This window comes from Centruroides sculpturatus, unplaced genomic scaffold, assembly GCF_000671375.1.
Source record: "Centruroides sculpturatus isolate CEXI.00-Female unplaced genomic scaffold, Cexi_2.0 scaffold241, whole genome shotgun sequence".
Classification (NCBI taxonomy): Eukaryota; Metazoa; Arthropoda; class Arachnida; order Scorpiones; family Buthidae; genus Centruroides; species Centruroides sculpturatus.
Window position 1 is genome coordinate 556606 of NW_019384409.1, and position 22882 is coordinate 579487.

At 27.7% G+C, this 22882-nt stretch overlaps 1 protein-coding gene across 2 annotated transcripts in view; it reads right to left on the reverse strand.

Annotated features, from left to right (window-relative positions):
- LOC111618975 overlaps positions 1 to 22486 on the reverse strand; it is a 147063-nt gene extending 124577 nt beyond the window's left edge. The window contains exons 1-3 of one of the 2 annotated variants that reach the window (XM_023360602.1): positions 20683 to 20813; positions 9982 to 10577; positions 4725 to 5791 (exon numbers count right to left, since the gene is read on the reverse strand). In XM_023360602.1, coding sequence (XP_023216370.1) covers positions 5771 to 5791; positions 9982 to 10575 — 615 coding nt within the window. In that variant the 5' untranslated portion in view covers positions 10576 to 10577; positions 20683 to 20813 and the 3' untranslated portion in view covers positions 4725 to 5770. Of the gene's footprint in view, positions 1 to 4724; positions 5792 to 9981; positions 10578 to 20682 lie in introns of those variants that run through there. The other variant, XM_023360601.1, reaches the window with a different exon arrangement.
- Between the last annotated feature and the right edge of the window lie 396 nt (positions 22487 to 22882).

Here is a 22882-nt window from a genome sequence, read left to right on the forward strand (position 1 = left end):
CCATGTTTTGGATTTTTCTAGACTTATTATGTATAATATTTGAAAATATGATTATTTACTCCTAGGGTGACAGATAAGGTTACGGACTTTGCTCTTATTTTTGGACAAAGTCGCTTTACTTAAAACACACGGAAGTACCACATGTATCGTATATCGCGTACTATCGATATTAAACATCTTTAGTTGAATGCCAATGACTTTATAAGGATTTCTATCTTATATTTTGAATTAAAATAGAAATAAAACTTTTGAGTATATATTTTTTTATAGAAGAAAAGTCTATTTCATTCTAGAACGATTTTTGTTATATATGTATAGTTTAATACAGAACTATAAAAAAAGAAGAGTTCTGAGCTGTCTGGTACTAAAAGAATAGATTTCTTCGCTTTTGGCTATTGTGCGAACGGCTGTTAATGATAGATTTTTAATACTCTCTTCAATTTAGCTTTTGTCTACATCAAATTTATAATAAACTTATCTAGGATGATAGTTCGCTTCCGTTGTTAATCAAATTTTCTAGAACCCCTTTTAATCGCAGTCTGCACAATTCTACGGTTTACGCACAACATAACAAAAGCCCACATCACAAACATATGTCTGCATTCATTATTAACTCAAAGTGAATATTCTATCCTTGTGCCAGATCTAAAGGAGAAACAACAGCCATTGACAGCGGTTACCCCAGGCAGCACCCAAATGACAGCAACGAGAAATTATTTATCAGCAGAAGGTGCACCATAGAATAGCCAAGTCACTAATTGCTCAAGCAGACGTTAAAACCGTGACGTCCGGGTTATAAAGTCTAGTGCCACTTCCTGCCTATTCATTCAATGATGGACGGCTGATCAGCTGCTGGGCAAACATGTTCCAAGTTCATTCCTATAAAACTATTAAATTGCCAATTGTTGAGACAACTCGATGATTTAACGAGTCGGATCAAAGAGAAACAATCTAATTGAAATATAAAACATAGAAAAGAAAAGAATTTCGTCGCTTTATCTATCTTTTTAAATATTTAAATGGTTCAGAAAGCTACAACTTATTCAGCCGAAAGACAAAACTTGACATCATCTTGATAAACGATGGCAACTGGCGAGACACTCCTCCCTAGAGAAAGAAGTTGGTTGACCACAGCTATTCCCAATTGGTTTCGTCCGAAAAATCCGTTTATAGCGTTGAACTACACTATTGCATTCTCTGTTTCTTTAAATATCACACAACAAAGAATTTTTAATATCAAAAATGAAATTTATAATCATTAAACAACTGTATCAATATTTCACAAGGGAAATGGAACAAAGCAAACTTATGTTTTACATCTTAATCTATTCTTGTCTGAACGGTTTTACAGTTAAGTACAGTATATACAATATTTTGTTGTATTACTTTCTATGGTCGTGATAGCTTATACTGAATGTTATCTGCAGCTGGAGCTTGTTAACCCGTTTTTATATCTATGTGACACTAGAATAAAGAACTGTTTTTTTTTTTTTTTACTCTGAATATTATCTTTTCGTGATATTCGTAACATTTGGTGCTCAAAAAGTACCAAAAAAATTATTTCGATTCACTGAAGAGACGAATATTAACTGAATTTAATACATTTTTAAATCTATATATTTTGTTTCTTATTTGATAATAGTGTCAAAATAATTAAGTCTTAAGTTAATTTTAAAATTTATCTTTCGCCGTGTGTTCACTAGTGAGGCCCAATAAAAGGTCTTGCCTCTAGAGTTATGTAATCTTTATTTTTCAAATGTCAACCGATTTTACATTTTTACGACCCCTGTAACTGATATATCATCTATTTGGCGTGATGTTTTTACAGACCTTAACCTGATACTTTTTTGCAGAACTTGTCTTATTTTAACCATGACCCAAATAGGTCCATTATAGCATCTTTCGAGAAAACTACTTAAACGAGTCATTATATAAAATTGTATATATATACAGCTAATAAAATTTCCTAAAAAAAAATCAAAACTATAGCAATAGTATTGACATTTTAGCGTCCTTTTCAACTAAATCTCTTGAAATTTAAAATATTTCAATACAGAAAAAAAAAATGAAAATCGAATTAAGGATTTCTCCCCTATATTTTTATTCTATAAAATACAGTTTCCGAATTGTTACCAAAATATTTCCATTACGAAAATGGGAAATCAACTTAAGAAGTTCTACAATAAAAATCGACAAAAAAATTAAAAATCTCTCAGTTTTTTTTAACTATAATGGAGAAATGGACATAACACACGCAATAATCGTTGGAACCATCTATAAACGAAAAAATATATACCGTATATATATATATACTTTGTACCGTAGACTGGTTATGCGGCACAAACTCAGGAAACAATTGGTTTGGACAAACAACGGTGTTTGTCAGGAAAACTTGCCTTACCAGCATTTAAACACGCGAAGGTACAGTTGGGTTCTCTCAGTTTATGTGCAACCATGTACTGAATATTAAAAAGAACTTAAACGAATCCTTCTAAATAGGAACAACAAAAACTACGAATAAATTACTTTTATAATAATAATTCCATAAATAGAATATAATACTATATTCCAAATGTTTAAATGGTCTATTGATTACATAATATTTGGATGCGTGTGAGAAAAGATCACCTGTAGAATAGAAGTAAGTAATTATCGCAAGTACTGCTAACTATAATTGATATCCAGTATCAAAATGATCTACTTAAACAAATCATCTTAAATAAACAGAATTGAAAAAAAAACTATCTTATGTACACTACGTTGAATATTATAACGTGGAAATGAAAATCTGCGACGTCCTATCATAAATGCCGCTAAATAATTTTATAAAATATATCGCAATAAGTTTAATATAAATAATTTCGAAACATTTTAAATAAAATTTTGTAAAAATTACTTTGGAAGAAATTTTTAAACATCGAAAATAGCTTAGTCAATAGCTTAACAGCAATTTCAATCCTTTTATCTCAAATATTTACANTGGTAGATAATAAACTGATTACCTATTCAGTTGCTATAACAAAATGGCAAAATTACAATCTTATTGTGTGTGTACTCTTTTTAAAATTTTATAAAATATATCGCAATAAGTTTAATATAAATAATTTCGAAACATTTTAAATAAAATTTTGTAAAAATTACTTTGGAAGAAATTTTTAAACATCGAAAATAGCTTAGTCAATAGCTTAACAGCAATTTCAATCCTTTTATCTCAAATATTTACAGTCAATAAGAGGTTTTGAAATCTTCGTGCTCTTTCAGTCATGAATAGCGAGACCTTGAAGTTTAAACCTCCCCAGCGAGATCAAGTTGGCTTCGTGAACCTCTCCTATCTGGCCCCCTCTTTCCTCATTTGCCTCTTCCTATGTACTGATTTTTTTTTATTTTTTGAGCTAATAACTTTGTTTTAATAATACGCTTTCACATATTAATAAGCGATTATTGTTTTCTTTTAATATGCATAGCGTTTTAATCTTAAATACTTGTTAAAAATCTAAACAACAATGCAAAGTTCATTGTTCTATTTGATATCACCTGCTAAGTACGTGTACACCCGCACAACTCCGACAATTTTTCTAATCATAATTAATAATTTATAAAGTAGTGTTATGTATGTATAAACAAAAGCGTCATATATTACGATTAAAAAGTTTTTAATCTAAGTTTATTCTTATAATTTTCCATCGATATATCTCTTAATTATTTTATAGAGTGAAATTCCACTAATAAATGGAGGACGTTATGTCCAGTTGGTTCGGATTACGTTACAGTTGATAATTATAGACTTCAGCTGGAAATGTTTGGTAGAAAAGAAATATGAGAACACAAACCGACCATCACCAACCACAACTAAAACAATCCCCAAGACGAATCAGTAAGAAATAGCGTACTGTAGAAAGGAAGAAAAACTGGTTGTATAATTACGGCGAAAGACTAGTTTCGTATTACAGCGGTTAACTATCATCATCTAACTGTGTTACAGTGTTTAATAAAAATTATTTGTTATATAAGTTGCAGCAGACGAATTTTTCTCAGTCATTTGAAGAGAAAATTGTAGCTGGAGACTGAATGAATAAAGCAAAAATTACGAGGAAAAAAAAGGACCAAAAACCTGTTTGGCCAGATAACTTTCTCTAGTACTACTAACAGGCATTCTTGTCGCATTCGATTCGTTGTCTGACACACAAAACCAGGAAGAAACAATAATATTAGCGGAGAGATTTAATCAATACCAAGTAACTGGAAGTTCACATGCTTAACGCGGTTTTCGTGTCTAGGCAGTAATTTTTATATTTCTGTTCTCAAAAATTTTCATTTTGATTCTAGTTCTTGACTGAATCTTTACTAGTTGTCACTAATTTTTACAAAAAAATGAACAGTTAATTTTGTAAACATTTCGTTATATACATATAATTATAAATATCTTTTCAACAGTATGTATAAACTATCATAAAAATTAGGAATATTTTAATTATTACCTGTACATCANCTTGACTGAATCTTTACTAGTTGTCACTAATTTTTACAAAAAAATGAACAGTTAATTTTGTAAACATTTCGTTATATACATATAATTATAAATATCTTTTCAACAGTATGTATAAACTATCATAAAAATTAGGAATATTTTAATTATTACCTGTACATCAAAGAACTTAAATCAATATTTTTAATACTATGCAATGTTCTGGAAAATAATCAAATAAATGTAAAATATACAAAGTTGCACTAAAAAGGGAAGAAAAATTAAGAATAAAAAAAATCAAACAGACATTATAAACAAGATGAATTCTAATTCTGTGTGTTTATTCTTTTCAAAAGATAGTTAATGAATCTCACAGCAGGTTATATAAGTAATGGACTCGTGTTCATGCTGATCAAAGACCCAATTAGCATTCTATTTCAGCTGTATCCAAAAAGTTTCTACAGTAGCAATTACCTTACAAAGATGCGTTGTCAGTTCATCATGTACTACTATAATCTAATCACAACTCTGGTAGATAATAAACTGATTACCTATTCAGTTGCTATAACAAAATGGCAAAATTACAATCTTATTGTGTGTGTACTCTTTTTAAAATTTTATAAACTATATAATTGTTTTAAATTTAAAGTTTACACATTATTATAATCAAAAACTATTTTAATAAAAAAAATTTTGATATACTGTAGATAAATATGTAGTGTTTACATAACTAAGTGGTTCTCAATTTCAATGTATTCTTTAAACTTTTAAAACAAGTCAATTAATAAAAACACTGTTTATATCTCAACCAAAATTTTAATATCCAGAACTAAAGAATATATACATTTCTAAAGATGTGTACATATTTTTTCTTTATTATTCAGAATGTGTGTTAATGCCTCCTTAATGAGGAGAAATACCACATGATCCTTCCATTCATTTGTGGTACAAAACATATAATTGTAAGTCAAAAATCAAGATCATAGACACAACACTAGTTGTCATTCAACATATTTAATGTGATACAGAAGACAGTGAAGAACTCACCCACTACAGATACACATGAACACAGCTGTCTCATATTTAGAAGTAAAAGATATCCAGAAGGATTATCATTGTGCATCTGAGCGGCTGTATGTGTACACTTTTTCTCTGGAATGTCTACATCACAGAGATCATTGGACGACAAAATGAAAAAAAGCCTCTTCTTATAATTTCCAACGACACCAGCTTTAAGTCCTCCTGGCGGCAAAGTTGAGGTAACAAAACAACTGCTACATCCACACAGAGGAGGTATGGTCAACTTCACAAAAGCCTCACCCTAATCTGTAAAAATGGAAATTGCAAAGCAAGATATTAAATGGGACCTTAGATGCAATCATGCTCAGCATTATTTTTTTTTCTTAAAAGAAAAATATGTGATATTATTACAGTCATGCTAATGAAAATATGAAATGAAAATAAAAATACAAGCAAGCACGTCTACATGCACGCATAAAAATGCTGTCTGGTCCCATCATTTTCAATAAAATTTTCCTATTACTATCTGTTCCATGCATTCATTTAGTAAACAAAACTTAATGAACACAATTTGTATGTCCTATGTTAAATATCAAACAATCAACTAAATACAAACTGCATTAGAATATTGACAATTCATCAATATTCTCCATGCATATAATAAAACTTTAATAGCAAAATCATTAAAAATAATGCACCAAATAAAATGCACAAAATCCTTTTTTCAAAATTTATGTTTGTAGAATGTGCCATGATTTTACCAAACTTAATTAACATTCAACTCACTCTATACACATTCTCAACAAGTATTCCTTTCCAAAATAGCTGGATGCATGCCAAAAATCTAAAATACACTTCAATGATCCATAAATATGCATAAGATCTCTCTCCAAACAACTTCATATATAACTAAAAACTTACAGTATAAATAAATACAATTAAAGTTTTAACTTAACAAATATCTGAACAGCTGCTAATTAACATGAAGTATAAGAAAATACCAGATTAATTTGAAAACTGATGAAACTTTTATAATCAAATATATATTAATTTAAGAAATAAAAAATGTTTAAAAATGCAAAAAAAATTTATAATAAAAATAGAAAAAAAATAAAAATCAACATTCAATCTAATGTATAAAGACTATCACAATTATATCAATGTAACCTTAATCATTTTTTTATAAAATTCAGCATTTAGTACATTAGATAATATATTCATTGGTTGGAAGTAAGCCAGCACTTCTCAGAATGTCTAAAATAATTTAAGCTGTTTTAAGACATTTCAGTAATATCTAGCCTGTTGCTAAATACTTAAAAACAAATTTCTTAAAAAACACATCACATGCACATTAATCATTTCTTTAACATACAAACCGTATTAACTGCAATTCAAATTACTTTAAAAAAGTTTATGAAGTTTTTATAAAGGATATTTCACTTTTGATTAATCAAAATGCACCAGTTATTGTGAAATTTTAAATATTTAGATATTTAATTTGCCAAGAACCAAGTTCTATATCTTGAAGTTTAATTAATTTATGAAATAGTTTGTAATTCATATTTTATGAACCAACATACAAATTAAAAATTATTAGTAAAAAATAATGTGTTAAATTTTATTAAAATTAATATTAACACTGCAACAGTACAAATTTATAGATTTCTGTAATGAAAACTAACACTGATACACTTGCTGTGACTTGCATATCAACTTTCAATTACATAAGGTAAATTCTGAAAATCCTATGTTTGTAATTTTGAGAGAAAACCTTAAAAATAATATCCCAGAACAAAGACCTAATACTACACAATCACTTGCAGAACATCTTAGATTATACAAATGAAACTTTCGATCTATTTCAAGAAGGTTTGTTTTCATTACAGGCAGACATTTTTGTAGACTTTGATCTCCATCAAGTAAGAACTAAAGTCCCCCAAAAAAATGTTTAACTGTAATAAAAGATGACAACTTGAAATAAAACTTTTAGCTTATTTACCTATTTGAATCAATTATTATTTACCATTAATTCAATTTCTTATATAATCCTCTCCATAATTTATTAAAAATTTAATTACATTTTGAAAAAAAAATCTTTCAATATGAACTGTTTTATTTAAAGAAAATGTTCAGTTAGACTAAAACTTGCTATACTACACTGACACTAAAAAATTCCTTGGCAAATTCAAAACAAATCTAGAAAGTTTAAAATGAAACCATATGCAAATTCTTCCAATTATAATTGCTTCATATTGATTTATATTTAAATTGTAGTTGAATAGACAATTTTCTAGAGGGATAAAATTATTTTCTTAAAAAGAAAAAAAGTCAATAAATAACAAAATTGATATTTTTCAAACTTNGTAAGAACTAAAGTCCCCCAAAAAAATGTTTAACTGTAATAAAAGATGACAACTTGAAATAAAACTTTTAGCTTATTTACCTATTTGAATCAATTATTATTTACCATTAATTCAATTTCTTATATAATCCTCTCCATAATTTATTAAAAATTTAATAAATGACAATCCAATTTTATCTAATCCTGAATTTTCATATAAATAATTAGATTTTAAGAATAAGAATCTGCTAAATACCCATCAAAATATGTAATAATAATAAAATATAAAAATATCCAAACATTCAAAAACATATTTGAATTCAATTCTAAAATAATTACAACTTTTTTCCTCAAACTATTATTAAATTTTTTATGCATAATCTCATTTCAAATTAAAAAATGAAATTAACATTATTATATAAAGCCCAATCTAAACATTCAATTCCTTGACCTTAACTGAAAATAGTTACTAAAATACATGATTAAAAATGATAAGTACATTTTATTGTTTATGTATAATTTAAAGTAATTTTACTTTTTTTCATCTTCAATAATAATAATAAAAAATTGAAAGTTTTAACACCCAAAACTCCAATTTATGAAATGCTTAGAATTTATATTAATAGTTATTGACAAATAACTATTAACATAAATTTAACCAAATTTTATTTGATGTCAGGTAATAAATGATAAAATCGTCTTTTTAATTAGAGATGATATATGAAATCCAAATTCTGGCTTGTAAAATTTATCTCAAAAATCACAAATTTATAGTCATTTTATTCTTTACTTGTTTTATTCATAAATAGTATAGTATAGTAGGAAAAACAGCAGTGTCACTAAAGTTATGATTTCAATTAATTTTTAAAAGTTAAAAGCAATAGTTATTTACTTAAACTGAATATTTTATTCATTAGCATAAAAAACATTTCTGTAATAATCGTAGTTGTACTTAAGACTATTACTTTATAAAATTTCAACTGCAGAATAAACTATTTTTAAGTAGTAATTTAAATTCAGACACTAAAAATCAATTTTTCATAATTAAAAAACAACATTCAGAATTTTTTCTAATGCTAATAAGCAGAATAATGAATTACAATTTATATATATAAATATAAAAGAAACAAATCAACTTAATTGGACTATTTTGAATCTGATTTTCATTGAAATTAATTATTAGCTATGTCTAAACTAGAAATCTTCAAAAATATTTTCCTTCAATAATTTAGACTAGATTAATGATGTTTTGAAATTAGAAAGCAATGATTTTAAAATATTAATCTACAATCTATAAGTCATTAAAAATGTTCAAATAATGATATTTCCCCAAATAATTCTTACTTAAATTCTAGGTGCTAAATTCCAAGCAACATAATAAAATTTATTTAAAAAATTTTCTAAATTAAGTTCCTACAAATTAACCTTGAATCAAGCTATACTTCAGAACTTCTGGTTACAAAATATTCATTAAGAGTAAGTTATTCAAATAAACTTTATTTCTGATTAATTTCATTTAAAATAGAATGGAAAAACCAATGGCACATGAAAATAGTATAACATTAATTTAAGAATGAACAAAAATATTCATGCATTTATTGTTTCTCTCCTATAAACATGATTTTATTCACACAATAAATCATCAAATTTACAAAGAGCAATTATAAAATGAATGTCTCACTTACATAGTTATTATTATAACAACTTATTCCTAAACATTGGAAATTCAGAATAATGCATAACACATAATTGTATTGGAAGAAAAAGAATCCAAAAAGAAACCTATAAACTAAACTACTATATCTAAAAGCATTCAACATTTAAACAAAGCTCCATTAAAAAAAATCCACAGAAATCAGTTCACAAACAATAATTATTCATCAATATATAAAAAGCAAAGCATTTAAACTTCTGAAATATTAAACAATTTTGAAACAAAATATGTTATAAAATGAAGTTTATTGTAAAAAGTTCTCCACAGAGAATCTTGCTTATATTGAAACAGACAGCATATTATGTAAATTTTTTAATTATTAACACAACATTGCAGAACAGTTTTGACATTAGAAAAAAAATTTATAAAATTAAATTGTTAATTAAAATTGCTTCAATATATATTTAAATTCAAATGATAAATATTAAAAAAACTACTCACCTGCTGCATTTTTTCAAAGTCCAAACATGGCCGTTGGACATTTGCACCACTAGTTGCAGTTGGTGTCCGACGATGTCTTTTTCTCGGTGAAACCGAACACAGTTCAATTGGTGGGATATTTGCTGCCGAAGAATGGAATACCTTTGGTGGAGGTGATTGTGAATGACTTGGTTTATGGACGTTGGCTGGTGGGGACGATCGAAACTCCACAGGAGCTGAAATGCACATAAGGTCCCGTAATTCATCATCAGATGAACATGAGTTCTCACCAAGACTTAAACGATTTGCTTGAGACCACTTTCTCTTTTCTGGATATTGACAGTTCCTCTGTTGGTGAACACTTGCACTGTTTATAACTTCTAACTCCTCTTCAGAACTATGATGATCAAAATTGTGATCACTGTCACTTGGAAGGGCTGAATCTAAGGCAGCCTCTGGAAGAGGACTTTCATCTGTCTTAGAGTTTCTAGAGAGCCTTTGTCTCTCTATATGTTCATCGGATTTACAATCTGTAAGTGTCACCTCTTTAGTACCATCTCTCCTACTTCCACCAGGTTGAGTGCTTTGACCATCCAAGTGAATAATGTTTTCCATGTCTAAAAAATAAATGATAATTAAAAATTACTATTTTCATATTTAAAATAATAAAATTTAAAATCACAATGTTAAGCAAATATACAATGCATCTTATTTTTTTAAATTGTAAAAAAATCTAAATATACATTTTGTCATTTTTCAAAAAGCTCTTTGCTCATTTCATTTTACATTCATTTTTAATGGAATATTGATCTAATGATAAAAATCTGAGACTAAAATGTATCATCACTAAACATCAGACTTCTATATCCCATTTTAGTCTATTTTTGGTCCTGTTAGTAATTATGGAGTTGATATTTAAAAAGGATTATATTATATTAATTTAATATAACACTAAAACTAATTGATCTTAAAGGGATCAGACTCAAAATTAAAACAGTTTTTCAATTAATTATATTTAAGTTACAATCTATAGAAAACATTTTTTATTACATAAATTATTAACTATTTCTAAATAATAAAATCTAATCTAAGCTTTATTAAATAAATACCATAAAAGAGAAATTACATCATATTACAATAACAGCACAAAGTAATTTCATTAGTTAAATATTACATTTTTAATAAAATCAGAATTTATTCATTCTGTCAAAATATCACATGAAGTTTAAACATGATTACAAGATTAAAAAAATTTTTTAATACCACAAATTATTTTAGTGAATTTAACTAATTTATGTGCACTTGCAAATTGCAATTCTATTTATCTGAATTTATTCATTATTATTATTACAAATTAGCGTGAAGTTTGTTGCTGCTTGTTTGAAATAAGTATGGGTTCTTGTCTCTTTTTCACTAAGAACAACAATCACATGCACAGCATTATTTATTGTTGATTATTTATTGATTTATTGGACATTATTATTTATTAGAAACAGTCATTTTGTGTTTGATTTTAGATTCAAATAAACTCCCAATGAGTGAAGGAAAAAACAACCAAGCATTTTGCATTTCTTTTGTAATACTTTGCATAACCTCGAGTTGGATCAACATCCAAATTTCTCCATGGATCACCAACTGGGGTCTGTGGACCATCAATGGTCTACAAACCCCAGTTGGTAACTGCTGATCTATAGCCTACTGAAGACTGTTTGGGAAATTCATTAGTCTATGGGAGATTAAAACTTCACATATAAGATGCAGGATGATTTTTGAACCTTTTTTGGACAAATGTTGCATCTTATATACTGTAAAATATGGTAGTATCTTATGTTTTCAACTATATTAGGATAAATTAGAACATGACAAAATGAAAAAACAATGTATTGTTAATGATCTAAGTGAATTTAAAATGTGAAGCTTTATTTCTCTATCATATCATAAAATGTCTCATAGCATATACTGGAGAATATAAATTATTGCTTTCATTAGATATTTTATCAACTGTTTAAAAAAAAAACTTATGATTTTAGTAAGTTTCAAAAAAAATGGGCAATTATTGGGTGTCAACATATTATACAGTAGAGCATCGATTATCCGACCCCTGATTAACCGTCACATCGGTTAACCGACCACGTTCTAGTTGGCAAATTCAAATGTCCGCTAGTGATGTGGCACTACAATATTTGGCTATGTCTTGGCTACTGTAATAGTACTTTTATGTGTTTTAGCTGGCAACATGGCTCAACCATGAAAGAGAGCCAGTATTTAAACGAGGCTTAATTTTCTAATTTTTAACGATACAATAGTGACGATTATTATTTTTAAAAAATTTTTGTTAGGCTTAACATCGATGAAAATTCAATGCGAAGTAGGTTAATAGCGATATACTAATTACATGAGATATAATAATATACTATATTAATAATGTATTTTTTCATATTTTTCGGTTATCCGACCAACCCCAGTCCCCAATTGAGTCGGATAATCGATGCTCTACTGTATATAAATTTTTTCATTACAATAAGCAAAACTGGGCAGCATATTTATTTTCAGAATCCCTTAATGTTATAAGCAATGTCAAAAGCTGCCACTACAAGATTTTAACAAAAGGATGTAGTTTACTTGGCCAAGAAAAATAGTCAAAAGATTTTAGCAATCCCCAGTCAGTTTTGACCATGTTAGCTTCTAATTACACCAGAAAATGCAATATTAATTTGGGCATTAGAAGAGTACCTACAGTAATGAATATTCTTCATAGTGATACAGACAAACTGGATTTCCATTTTAAATCTGGAATTCACACTCAGCAATTAAACAAGAATCTCAATGATTTTTATCACATAGGTTCTACCACCAGGTCACTTTATAAAAGAATTAAAAAAACACTTTCAAATCAGTCAAAACACCACAATGAGGGACACACACACTTGCTACTAATTGAAGAAACCAAATACAGACAGTTATTTTTACATATATAAAAATAATTTTTTATATATAATTAAATTATATATATATCTAAAAAAAAGTCAAAAGTCAAACACTAATAATTTAAGATAAACCATTAAACTGAAGAAAAATTTATTTAGTAGCACTTTTAATAAAAAATTTTTTGTTTAAATATAATGAATTACTTTGTAAAACTATCAAAAATAAACAACAGTGTATTCTGTTTGGGTGGGGGATTATTTTAAAGCTGTCATAATAAACAGTTATATGAAGTTCAGTTCAGCCACAATGACAATAAGGCAGGAGTGAGTTTCATTGGGTAGTTGTTTTGTCACATGACAGAAGTGAAAATTGTACTGTCCTTGGAACTGATTCTGCTGTACATAGGTTGCCAGATTTCTGTGGCTGGATTAAAAGGACAATTAAAAATGATTAATGCCAACATTCTCCAAGTTTTACTCTACCCAGTCCCACCCCAAAAAAGTAAAACTGAACTATTTCTTAGTTAATAATTAAATGCACTGTTTATATTTTTTAGATTTTGATTTAAAAACAATTTTAATATAAAAAGTTTAGAAAAAACGCTTTTACATCACTACAATGCAATTAAACAGATGCATTTGAAACAATATTTACAAGTAGGATTACCAATTAAACTGTATTTTTATTCATGCTTTTCAGAATGAGGTATTGTATGTGGTGAAGATGGCTCAACTGCCAAATCATTACAACATATTTATATACACACATCAAAATATCCATGACCAATTGATATTACTGATTAAATTATACATTTGATTATGTTTATTGGGTTTTGGGGTGGAATCTGAAACATCATTAAAATGCATTGTCATCAGATTTGTATCCTTAAAGTTTCAGCCCTCTATCTTAATTAGAAGTGGATGAAATTTGAGCTGAAAGATTTGAAGACATAATACAAATCAAGTAGAAGCATTTAATTTTCATATTGATTATTTATTTAAACTAAACCAAAACTTGCAAATATTTATAAATTTAGAATTTAAAATTTATTTAATGATAAATCATAGCTTTCTATAGTAAAGTATATAGATTGATTACATATCAATCTACAGTATACCAGGGATTGGCAACTTATGGAACGCAGAATGATTTTCAGTGGAACTCTGTATAGAAATGTAGTAAAAATTATATTTTAATTATTAATTATACATCTAAATGGAAGTCATAATTCAGTAAAGGTCATGGTACATTAAAAACAAATCTCTTGTTTGTATATTTCTATTACAGCACATGCATTTACACTCCATGAGGCCATCTATGTGTTATTCAAGTGCTTCACATGCAAGAACATAATTCAATTAACAACTTAACTTCAAAATTATACATTTTTGAAGTCTGTTATAACTGGACTAATTTTAATAACATATATATTAAACTTGGTAGAATCATATCAGCACTCAGAATAGCACTTTAACTTACATTCAACACAACACCCCCTGGTATATACATATCTATAAAAGGATAGGTATGACTGGAAATCCACCATTGCCATCATAAAACAGACATTGAAAAATAAAAAGGATAAATTGTGTTCTTTCTTGTTTCAATACAGAACAAGGACAGTTTTGCTAAAATAAAGGATTTTTTTGAAATAAAGGAACTCTGGTAACTAGCCACAATCAACAGCATTATCTGAAAACACCCATATTGCTTATAGTGTGTACAAGCACTTCAAATACATTTTCAAGTAATTCAAACAATCTGTTGACATGTTATTTATAGCAAAGTCAACTCCAAGGACAACCATCAGATGTTTTTTACACCAATGCAGCAGAAACATAAGCTTCTTTCCCCCAAGATCATGCTTATGGATATTGGCATTGGATTCATGATTTGTTTGGGTGGGAATACAAATTTACAAAATATATCACAACCTAAAAAGCAGATACTTTCAACTTCATGAAGTAGTCAATTACAAATCCCTTACTTTATCTCTGGTTACTTATAATTCACCTTTATTCTCATTAAAAATGCACAATATATCCAACTTTAGCTCCATTGCAATCCCTAGCATAATGATAAAAATTTATCTGCTGATAAATTCTTTCAAAAACAGCAGATAAATTAGCTAAAATTGTTCTAGTAACAAGTTCCATTCCTTGGCAGTGCAAAATTTGCATTTAATAGCAATTTCAAAAAACAACAATCATTCAATTACACACACTTCCACTTTATTGAAACTTTATGAACAGTGCCTATATGATTATTTTCATATTACATCTAACTTGGATTACAATCAACACTGTGGCATTAAACATAAATCTACTGTTTCCACTTCATCCAAATCCAATATAAAATCCTTAACTGCTTTGAATCTAAAAAAATCTTGTTACATCATTTACTTTGATATCACACGAGCCTTTGATTCAGTTATTCTCACTACCTTAAATATCTTACACGACTCTTTTGACATTTTCCCAGATTTACTACAATAATTACTTCTTAATCCATACTTACACTATGCACCTGGATGATTTCTCATTTGCTCTATTTTCTCCTCTAGTTGGAATTTCTCAAGGCTTGCATCTCAGTACTCTTATTTAGCACTTATCTCACCAATATTTTTTCCCACTGTTCTTTAAAAATGCTAGTCTACATTAATGACTTTGAAATTAGAATTATTTTATTGCCTTACAGCACAATGTCTCTTCCCTGATTAATTTATTATTACATTATATTCTTAAGATCGATTTACCAATAACCTTTATTATGTGTTATTCGCTTAATCATTCTCCTAACTTTTACATTTCTGGCCAACAACTTTTCTATTTAGATACTTTTAATGATTTAGGCATCATCTTTGATTTAAAACTCAGTTTTAACAGTCACATCTACTTCAGCATCTACTTAAAGAAACTTTCTCAATCAGGAGAAGGGTGCTTAAGCACAATTGCAAATCAATTTCCTACTTGAAAAACTATATTCTTTCTTTCTCACCAATATTCAGTCTATCAGATTATTATCTCCCAGTATGGACCATGATCTCAGACTTTAATTTTGACAAAATTCAATCTACACTTAACAAATCTTATCTTTTGCTCAATAAACTTTTCAACTTTCCCATACTAAGAATAGCAATGTTGCTCCCAAAAACAGAGATAAGGCAAACAGAGAAAACAACATTTATCATCCATTTCTTATGTTAGGCTACTAGATAGACAAAATATTTTGGCACTCATTATAGATAATGATATTTGTAGTATAAGAAATGGACAGGAACATGTGGTCCACAATTTATCTGCGATTCAGTTTAACTGGCTTGCAGATCAATAAATTTGATAACTACTGTTCAAATCCATCCAAATATAGACATCTACCTATGTCAAATAAGTATTGACATGTCTAAAAAATGTTTGAACATGTATGTGCTTGCAATTACAGCTATTTCTAGATAACATCAAAATTTCAGTTTATTTTTGACTACTACACAGTTATTCCTAGCATATATGGACCTAGAAATAGATTTATACATTGAAATATTTGTACTATCTTATAACACACTATATGACATCTGTATCACAAATGGACAGTGTTTCAAACAATCTAGTCTAACTTTCGTTCCAAAAATTCTTTGTAATAATACTATNTGAGCAGAAAGAAAATCAAATTTTTAAAAGTTTTGTACAAATGTAAAAATTATTTTAAAAAAATAAATACAATTAAGAAAATTTTTAAATAATAAATTTTGAAATTTAAATCCTAATACTATTTTTTAAAATCTCAGTAAAATTACTGTTATTTCAAGTGACTTGAGACAAGATGTATTTTTCCCCCCATTTGTAGCAGCACTGTTTTTCAACACAACTTATGGGGTAAAGTCACTACTGCTTACGCAAAAGAGACTTCATTAATACATTATTGTTGAAATTTGGATCATTTTTATATTTAAAATACAAACTTAAATTATACAATGGGATCATTACTTATTTAAAAATGGATTAAAAATGTATAACTATAATTCTAAAATTTTTAAAAAAATTAAAAACTTACAACCTCCACTGTCCAACTTCTTAAAAATTAAATTATTAAATTTTTAACATTATTTTTAATTCTTTTTTAAATTTTAGAATTATAGTTATGTATTTAATCATTTTTATATTGTTGAAAATTACTTTTGAAATATAGAAACCGAAATGTTTTCTGTACATCTAAGCATACTGTTGCTAAAGTATTGAAATTTGACAGGCTAATATCATCACTCTTTATACATCTGATCATTTTTAGTTTAGTTTAATCCTATCCAAAATGACAAGAGAAAATACATAAACATTTAAATTCAAACAATGACTCAAAATATTATTAAAAGCATGGGCAGATGGGATTTATTCAAGCAGCATAAGAATATATCGGCAAGCACCAGCATCTATGAATAGGAAGGCACCAGTCAAACTAGCACTACAGCACCTCTGGAAATTTTCTGACTTCCTGACAGCCCATCTGCCTGATTGGAAGTCATTGGCAATTTCTGTAGTTAATTTGAATTTAGATACAAAATAAAGTTTCATTTTTTTGCAGACCACTATGAGAAAATATAAACAAAAAGTAGGGAGCAGAAAATATTGCAAATTATGATGTGGAAAAGTTAGAAGCAATAATAAGAGTAAAAAAAAAAAATGCATCTCCACAAATGTTGGAAAAAGTATGGTAGATGAAGGTGCAGCATCAATTGAAAAAGCAAAATATCTTCATCCATTGAAACTTGATTGCCTGATTTGGGCACTCTTGATAGTAGAGAAACCAATGAAAAAAGTCTATTGTTTTTACTTAATATGGTTTAAATAATTCTGTAAAAATTTACTAGGAAATTATCTGTAATTGAAGAGTTTTTCAGGATTAAAATTCTAATGTTTTGTTCAATTTTTTTACAGTTTCTTTACAATATTCCTATTCTAACTTTATAAAAAGGTACTAAGTGTTTCAAATTACCCAAGAGGAAGTTAATTAACAATGTTTCCTCCTTTGTCTTAAGCCATACTAGTTAAAACAATTTGAGCAGAGTGAGCAGAAAGAAAATCAAATTTTTAAAAGTTTTAAACCAAATTACAGAAGTATGTAATAAAATAGTTCTTTATTCTTTTTATTCTTTATAGTTCTTTTAAATTTATTAGAGTGACTTATAGCTTCTCAAAATTGAAGTATTTCAAGTGAAACGTGTGTCAATTTTCTAGATATTAAAATATCATTTGAAAATGATATTTCAAAGTATTGAAAACTTATTAAAAATATTTATTTAATACCAAAAAACTGAGTTCTCTGTTTAGTCATCAACAAGATATGTAGATAACATCATTATTGGCAGAAAACAAGAAACTTAAAATTATTATCCAAAAAGTCAAAGCTAGAACTTAGATAACAGGACTACAACCATTAAAGACACCAAAATAATAAATATTACCATTACTAGCCATTATAAAAAATAAAGAAACTGAATCTGTACAAAACTATTTTCTAGGATCTAAAATCAAACAAACTGAGCATATTGGTCTAAAATTAAATGCAGAATCCTACTCAGGCAAACTGCAATGATCAGATTAGAGATGATCTGGAAAAACAATCTATCAGTACCAAATGCAGAACAGTCAACACTACTGTCTTCCTGCTACTATTTACAGGCTGTGAAGTTAATTTTAAAAATTTGAAAGAGTATGGTTTTTCTATCTAATTACAATATTCCACAATCATGCATACCTTGTATGGCAATAGTAAACAATTTCTGGATCATGTCAGGACATCAATGGAAACTAAGATCCAAAACTAAAACAAACTTATTTTGGTCACATCATACAGTCAAATTCACTAGAAAGAATTATTATGCTCATATGATTAGAGGAATTGTCCAATAAAAAAAGCCCACTTCCAAATGGAATACTGGATTAATTATCAAAGCAAAACTGAAATGGATCACAAAAAATGGAAAGCGCTTGTTCATAAAGTCTGACATGATTGAACAGTGACATTTGGCTTTGATGCCTGAGGATGATCAGATAACCAGGTCAAAAATGCTAGTATTCTTCTAAAATTCCATTGTTAAAAGTGTAGTAATTAGTTCAGTAAGTTATCACAGACAGTGGCTAGTATATCATCATCTTTAAAATTAGATTAGATTAGAAAAATAAACTAAACTAAAGCCCTCTGAAGTCTATGAATTTTCAGATTTTTAAATTTCTTAATAAAAATCAAAAATAAAATAATTTTTATAAAGAAAATTTTGAATATAAAAGAAAAAAATAATGCATTTCTAATGCCAAACATGTTCTAATCTATTGATATATCTAGTTAATAAGAAATATGAAGTTTCTAATTAGAAAATATTAAATCAAGGGCACCTGCAGAATTTTGTCTTGGGTCCTAACCATGTGTGATTTAGATCAATTAAATCAAAATAGATCCACTAAAATTATATTCTTTAAACAGATTTGTTCCTAATCATTTTCTTCATGAAAATAGTGCAATATACACAGTTAAAAAAACATGGTCTTCCAAATAATCCATCTGCATATGGCTTAAAGGAGAACTAGAAGGACCACAAGCATGACATTAATAAACAGAAGGGAGTTACTTCAGCATAACTATTAAAATATAAAGCAAAAAAACAGATTTTGTAAAATGTTTTTATTATTAGAAATAAAAAGCAAAGAATAAGAGTAAATCTCAAAGTGCAATTGCCTACAGGCTCTCCTTGTAAATGTCTGCATTAGATGCAATATCAAATCCACTATTCAGTGAGCAATAGTATGAAACATACTTCATGCATTTGTACAAGACTCAAGCACCAGATTTGAATAATAAAGCATGCCAAACAATTTAGATTGTTAAAATATGAAGCTAAACTTTAACAATATCATTTTAATATACTTGTTATTATTTCCTGTTAGGTCAATTTAATAAAAGTTTGTTCTTCAGACAATTGTCCTGAAATTCATATTTACATAATGTAATGTAATAGCAAAAATATTAATTATTTTGAAAAATATGATGTAATGTGTAACAAACAGCTCTTAGTTTGGTTGGTTTTGGGGTTGGTACAAGGTAGGCCAAAGAGTTCCAAGACTAGCCAGTCATGTATCAGTTAGCCCTTTGTTCTTTTAATAAGTCATAAATATAAATCTTTGTTATATGTGGAACTCTAAGATGATATACAAGTTTATTGGTGGTTTATGGCCTAAGTTGAATTTTGTCCATTGTGTCTAGTATAGTCCTTAGAGTTTTATTGTTGAAACGGCTCTTAATTTTAATAAAATCTTCAATCTGAAAGTGTCCTTTCAGATTGAAGATTTCTAACTTCTTTACTGAAAATGTCAAAGTATAAATTCCTTGAATGAGACTGAAACTCAGTTTGAAATTCGTTGAATATACTCTTTGAATTTTAAATTTCTCTCATATATTTGTTAGTTATTAATAGTAAAATATTGCACAGAATTTACTTCGTTATTACTTCTAAAATCAGTAAAACAATTCAAAAAGAATTATAAATATGATAAAAATTAAATTATTATAAACAAATTTAAATTTTATTTATAATTAAAACCCAGCAAATTTAATCAAGATATGAGTAATATTAAAATGTTTATATTACAAATTCTCTTAAATATAAATAAAATTGCAGTATTAACATATGTTTCATATTCAAAGAACTTGAATTATTTAAATAAACAAACAAAGATAATTTTGAAAAATTAATAATGTATCAGTTCAGTAGTGTTTTGATGGTATAACCAGTAAAATTTAACTTGCCTGTTATTTTAGAATTAAGGTTTCAAATTCTTTCAAGCTTTTCCTTTTCAGTATTTTCTAAAAAAATTAATTTTATTAATAATTTTCCAAATTTTACTATTAACAATAAAACCACCAATGAGGCCAAAATTATTTCAAATCATTAATAAATCTATCTAGTGTTTTTCATTAATTTTTGTTAAGTCATTTCAGAGAAATTATGAATAGACTAGAAGATATTTTAATGGGATTCAATAGCATCCCTAATACAAATTTACATCTTAATTATGTATTTCCTTTTAATCTTTAGCTATAACTGCATTTTAAGGAATTATGAAATATGTTTATTTTCATAACATGCATTGCAAATATACAATACACCCAGCAAGTTACCCAGGCTATGTTGCAGAAATGAAACACTATACATTAAATTCTGTACTGTTACTTTGGAGCAATACACTAGCCATATAAATGTAATGGAAATAGAGCATAGTCTGTGGAAATGAAAATTGTACTTAGACCAGTAAAAACTGCTTGGCCCAGTGTGATATTTTATGCTTTTCTATCGTGACACTTTAATGTGTCAAAAGATTGTTAAAAGAAATTTAAGAGAAGTTCATTATTATATAGATATCTGCAATATCTTTTCAAAAGAAATCAATAATATTAATAATTCATTATCAAAGATAAAGAATTTTTGATAAAAACCATTCAAATGTTCATGTATACCTCTACAATCCAGTCATGGGAAGTAATTTCAAAAAATGGTACCATTCTCAGATCAATGTACTTTATGCTGCTTTTATCTGTACAAAACTGGGTCAATGACAAAAGCACAGCATAAAATGTTAGTAATGCTTTCCAGATGCAAAAATAATCAGAATGGTTCAAACAAACAATTTCCTAAGACTAGTTGTATAATGCAATGTCAGCTTGGGTAAGGACTTCCAAATGTAGCTGTACAGACTGTAGACAGTTTGACAAGCCTACCAAAGGAGTTCATAGAAATCTGTCTGTATGCCTTTATCTAAACTTATTCCAGACTATAGTGTAGAGAATTTTGCATGAGCTGAACAGAGCAATATATATTGCAATTGCTACAATCCATCCATTGCAAACAAGATCATCATTAAAATGTGTCCTTGTCTGCAGTGGATGCTATTACTGGCTTATCTGGAAAAAAGTGACATTTTTAAAAACTATTTTTAGTAATGAGACATGTTTAATCTCTGATAAGGTACACCATCAGGATATCAAACGTTGGGAAACAACCTATTTGTATCATGGTAGAGCACTTTAATAACACAGTATATTCAAAAGTGAACGTTTTCTGTGTGACAATTTGTAGCACATTTTTTTCCTTCTGGGAGGCAACAGTGACTGGAAACACTTATCTTGACTTGGAGTTGTTGTACTTATTCTCTAACTGCTGCAGTAGGAACATTTTTCAGCAAAGTAGTTCACCTCCTCACTATGGTCAACAGGTGCAAACTTTTCAGACATACATTGTCCAGGACACTTTGATCTATTGAATGATCCACAACCCTATATCCACTGCATCATTATCCAACCTTACATCATATCCACACAAGAAATCATATATGAAGGAGCTGTACTTTTCTGTGAAGGACTTTAAGAACAGAACTGAAACCACTTTGCAACAGATAGAGTCCAATATTTAAGAGAACATCTGTAGGAAAATCTTTGATAAAGCATTTATAAATTCCTTCATAAACCTGGAGAATTTTGTGAACTCACAATTTAATGTAAATATGCAAAATAAAAAGGTTACAGTATTTCATAAGAGGTTAATTAGTTCAAGAGATAGTCCCCATATTATATCAATATTGTATTCAAAACAATTTGAAGTTATAGAAACCATAAATTTATGATTAACATTTTAATGAAGAAAAAAAAAATTTTAATATCTTAAAAAAAAACATAATAGATGTTCCCATTAATATAAATACATGCAAACATTTAAATTTTCCAACAGAGTTGCTACTAAAGCTGTTAAAAAAGAAACTATCAAAATTTTTAATTAACTGAATTAATGTAACAAATTACAAATAATACAAATATATTTTTTGTAATTCTTAAGTTGTTATTAAATTTTAATATAATACATAAATATTAATTTAAAAAAAAACAGATCTGTTATTTTATGTAAAGGAAACTAAAATTTAAATTTCATTAAATATTTCAGAACTAAAGGTTCTAA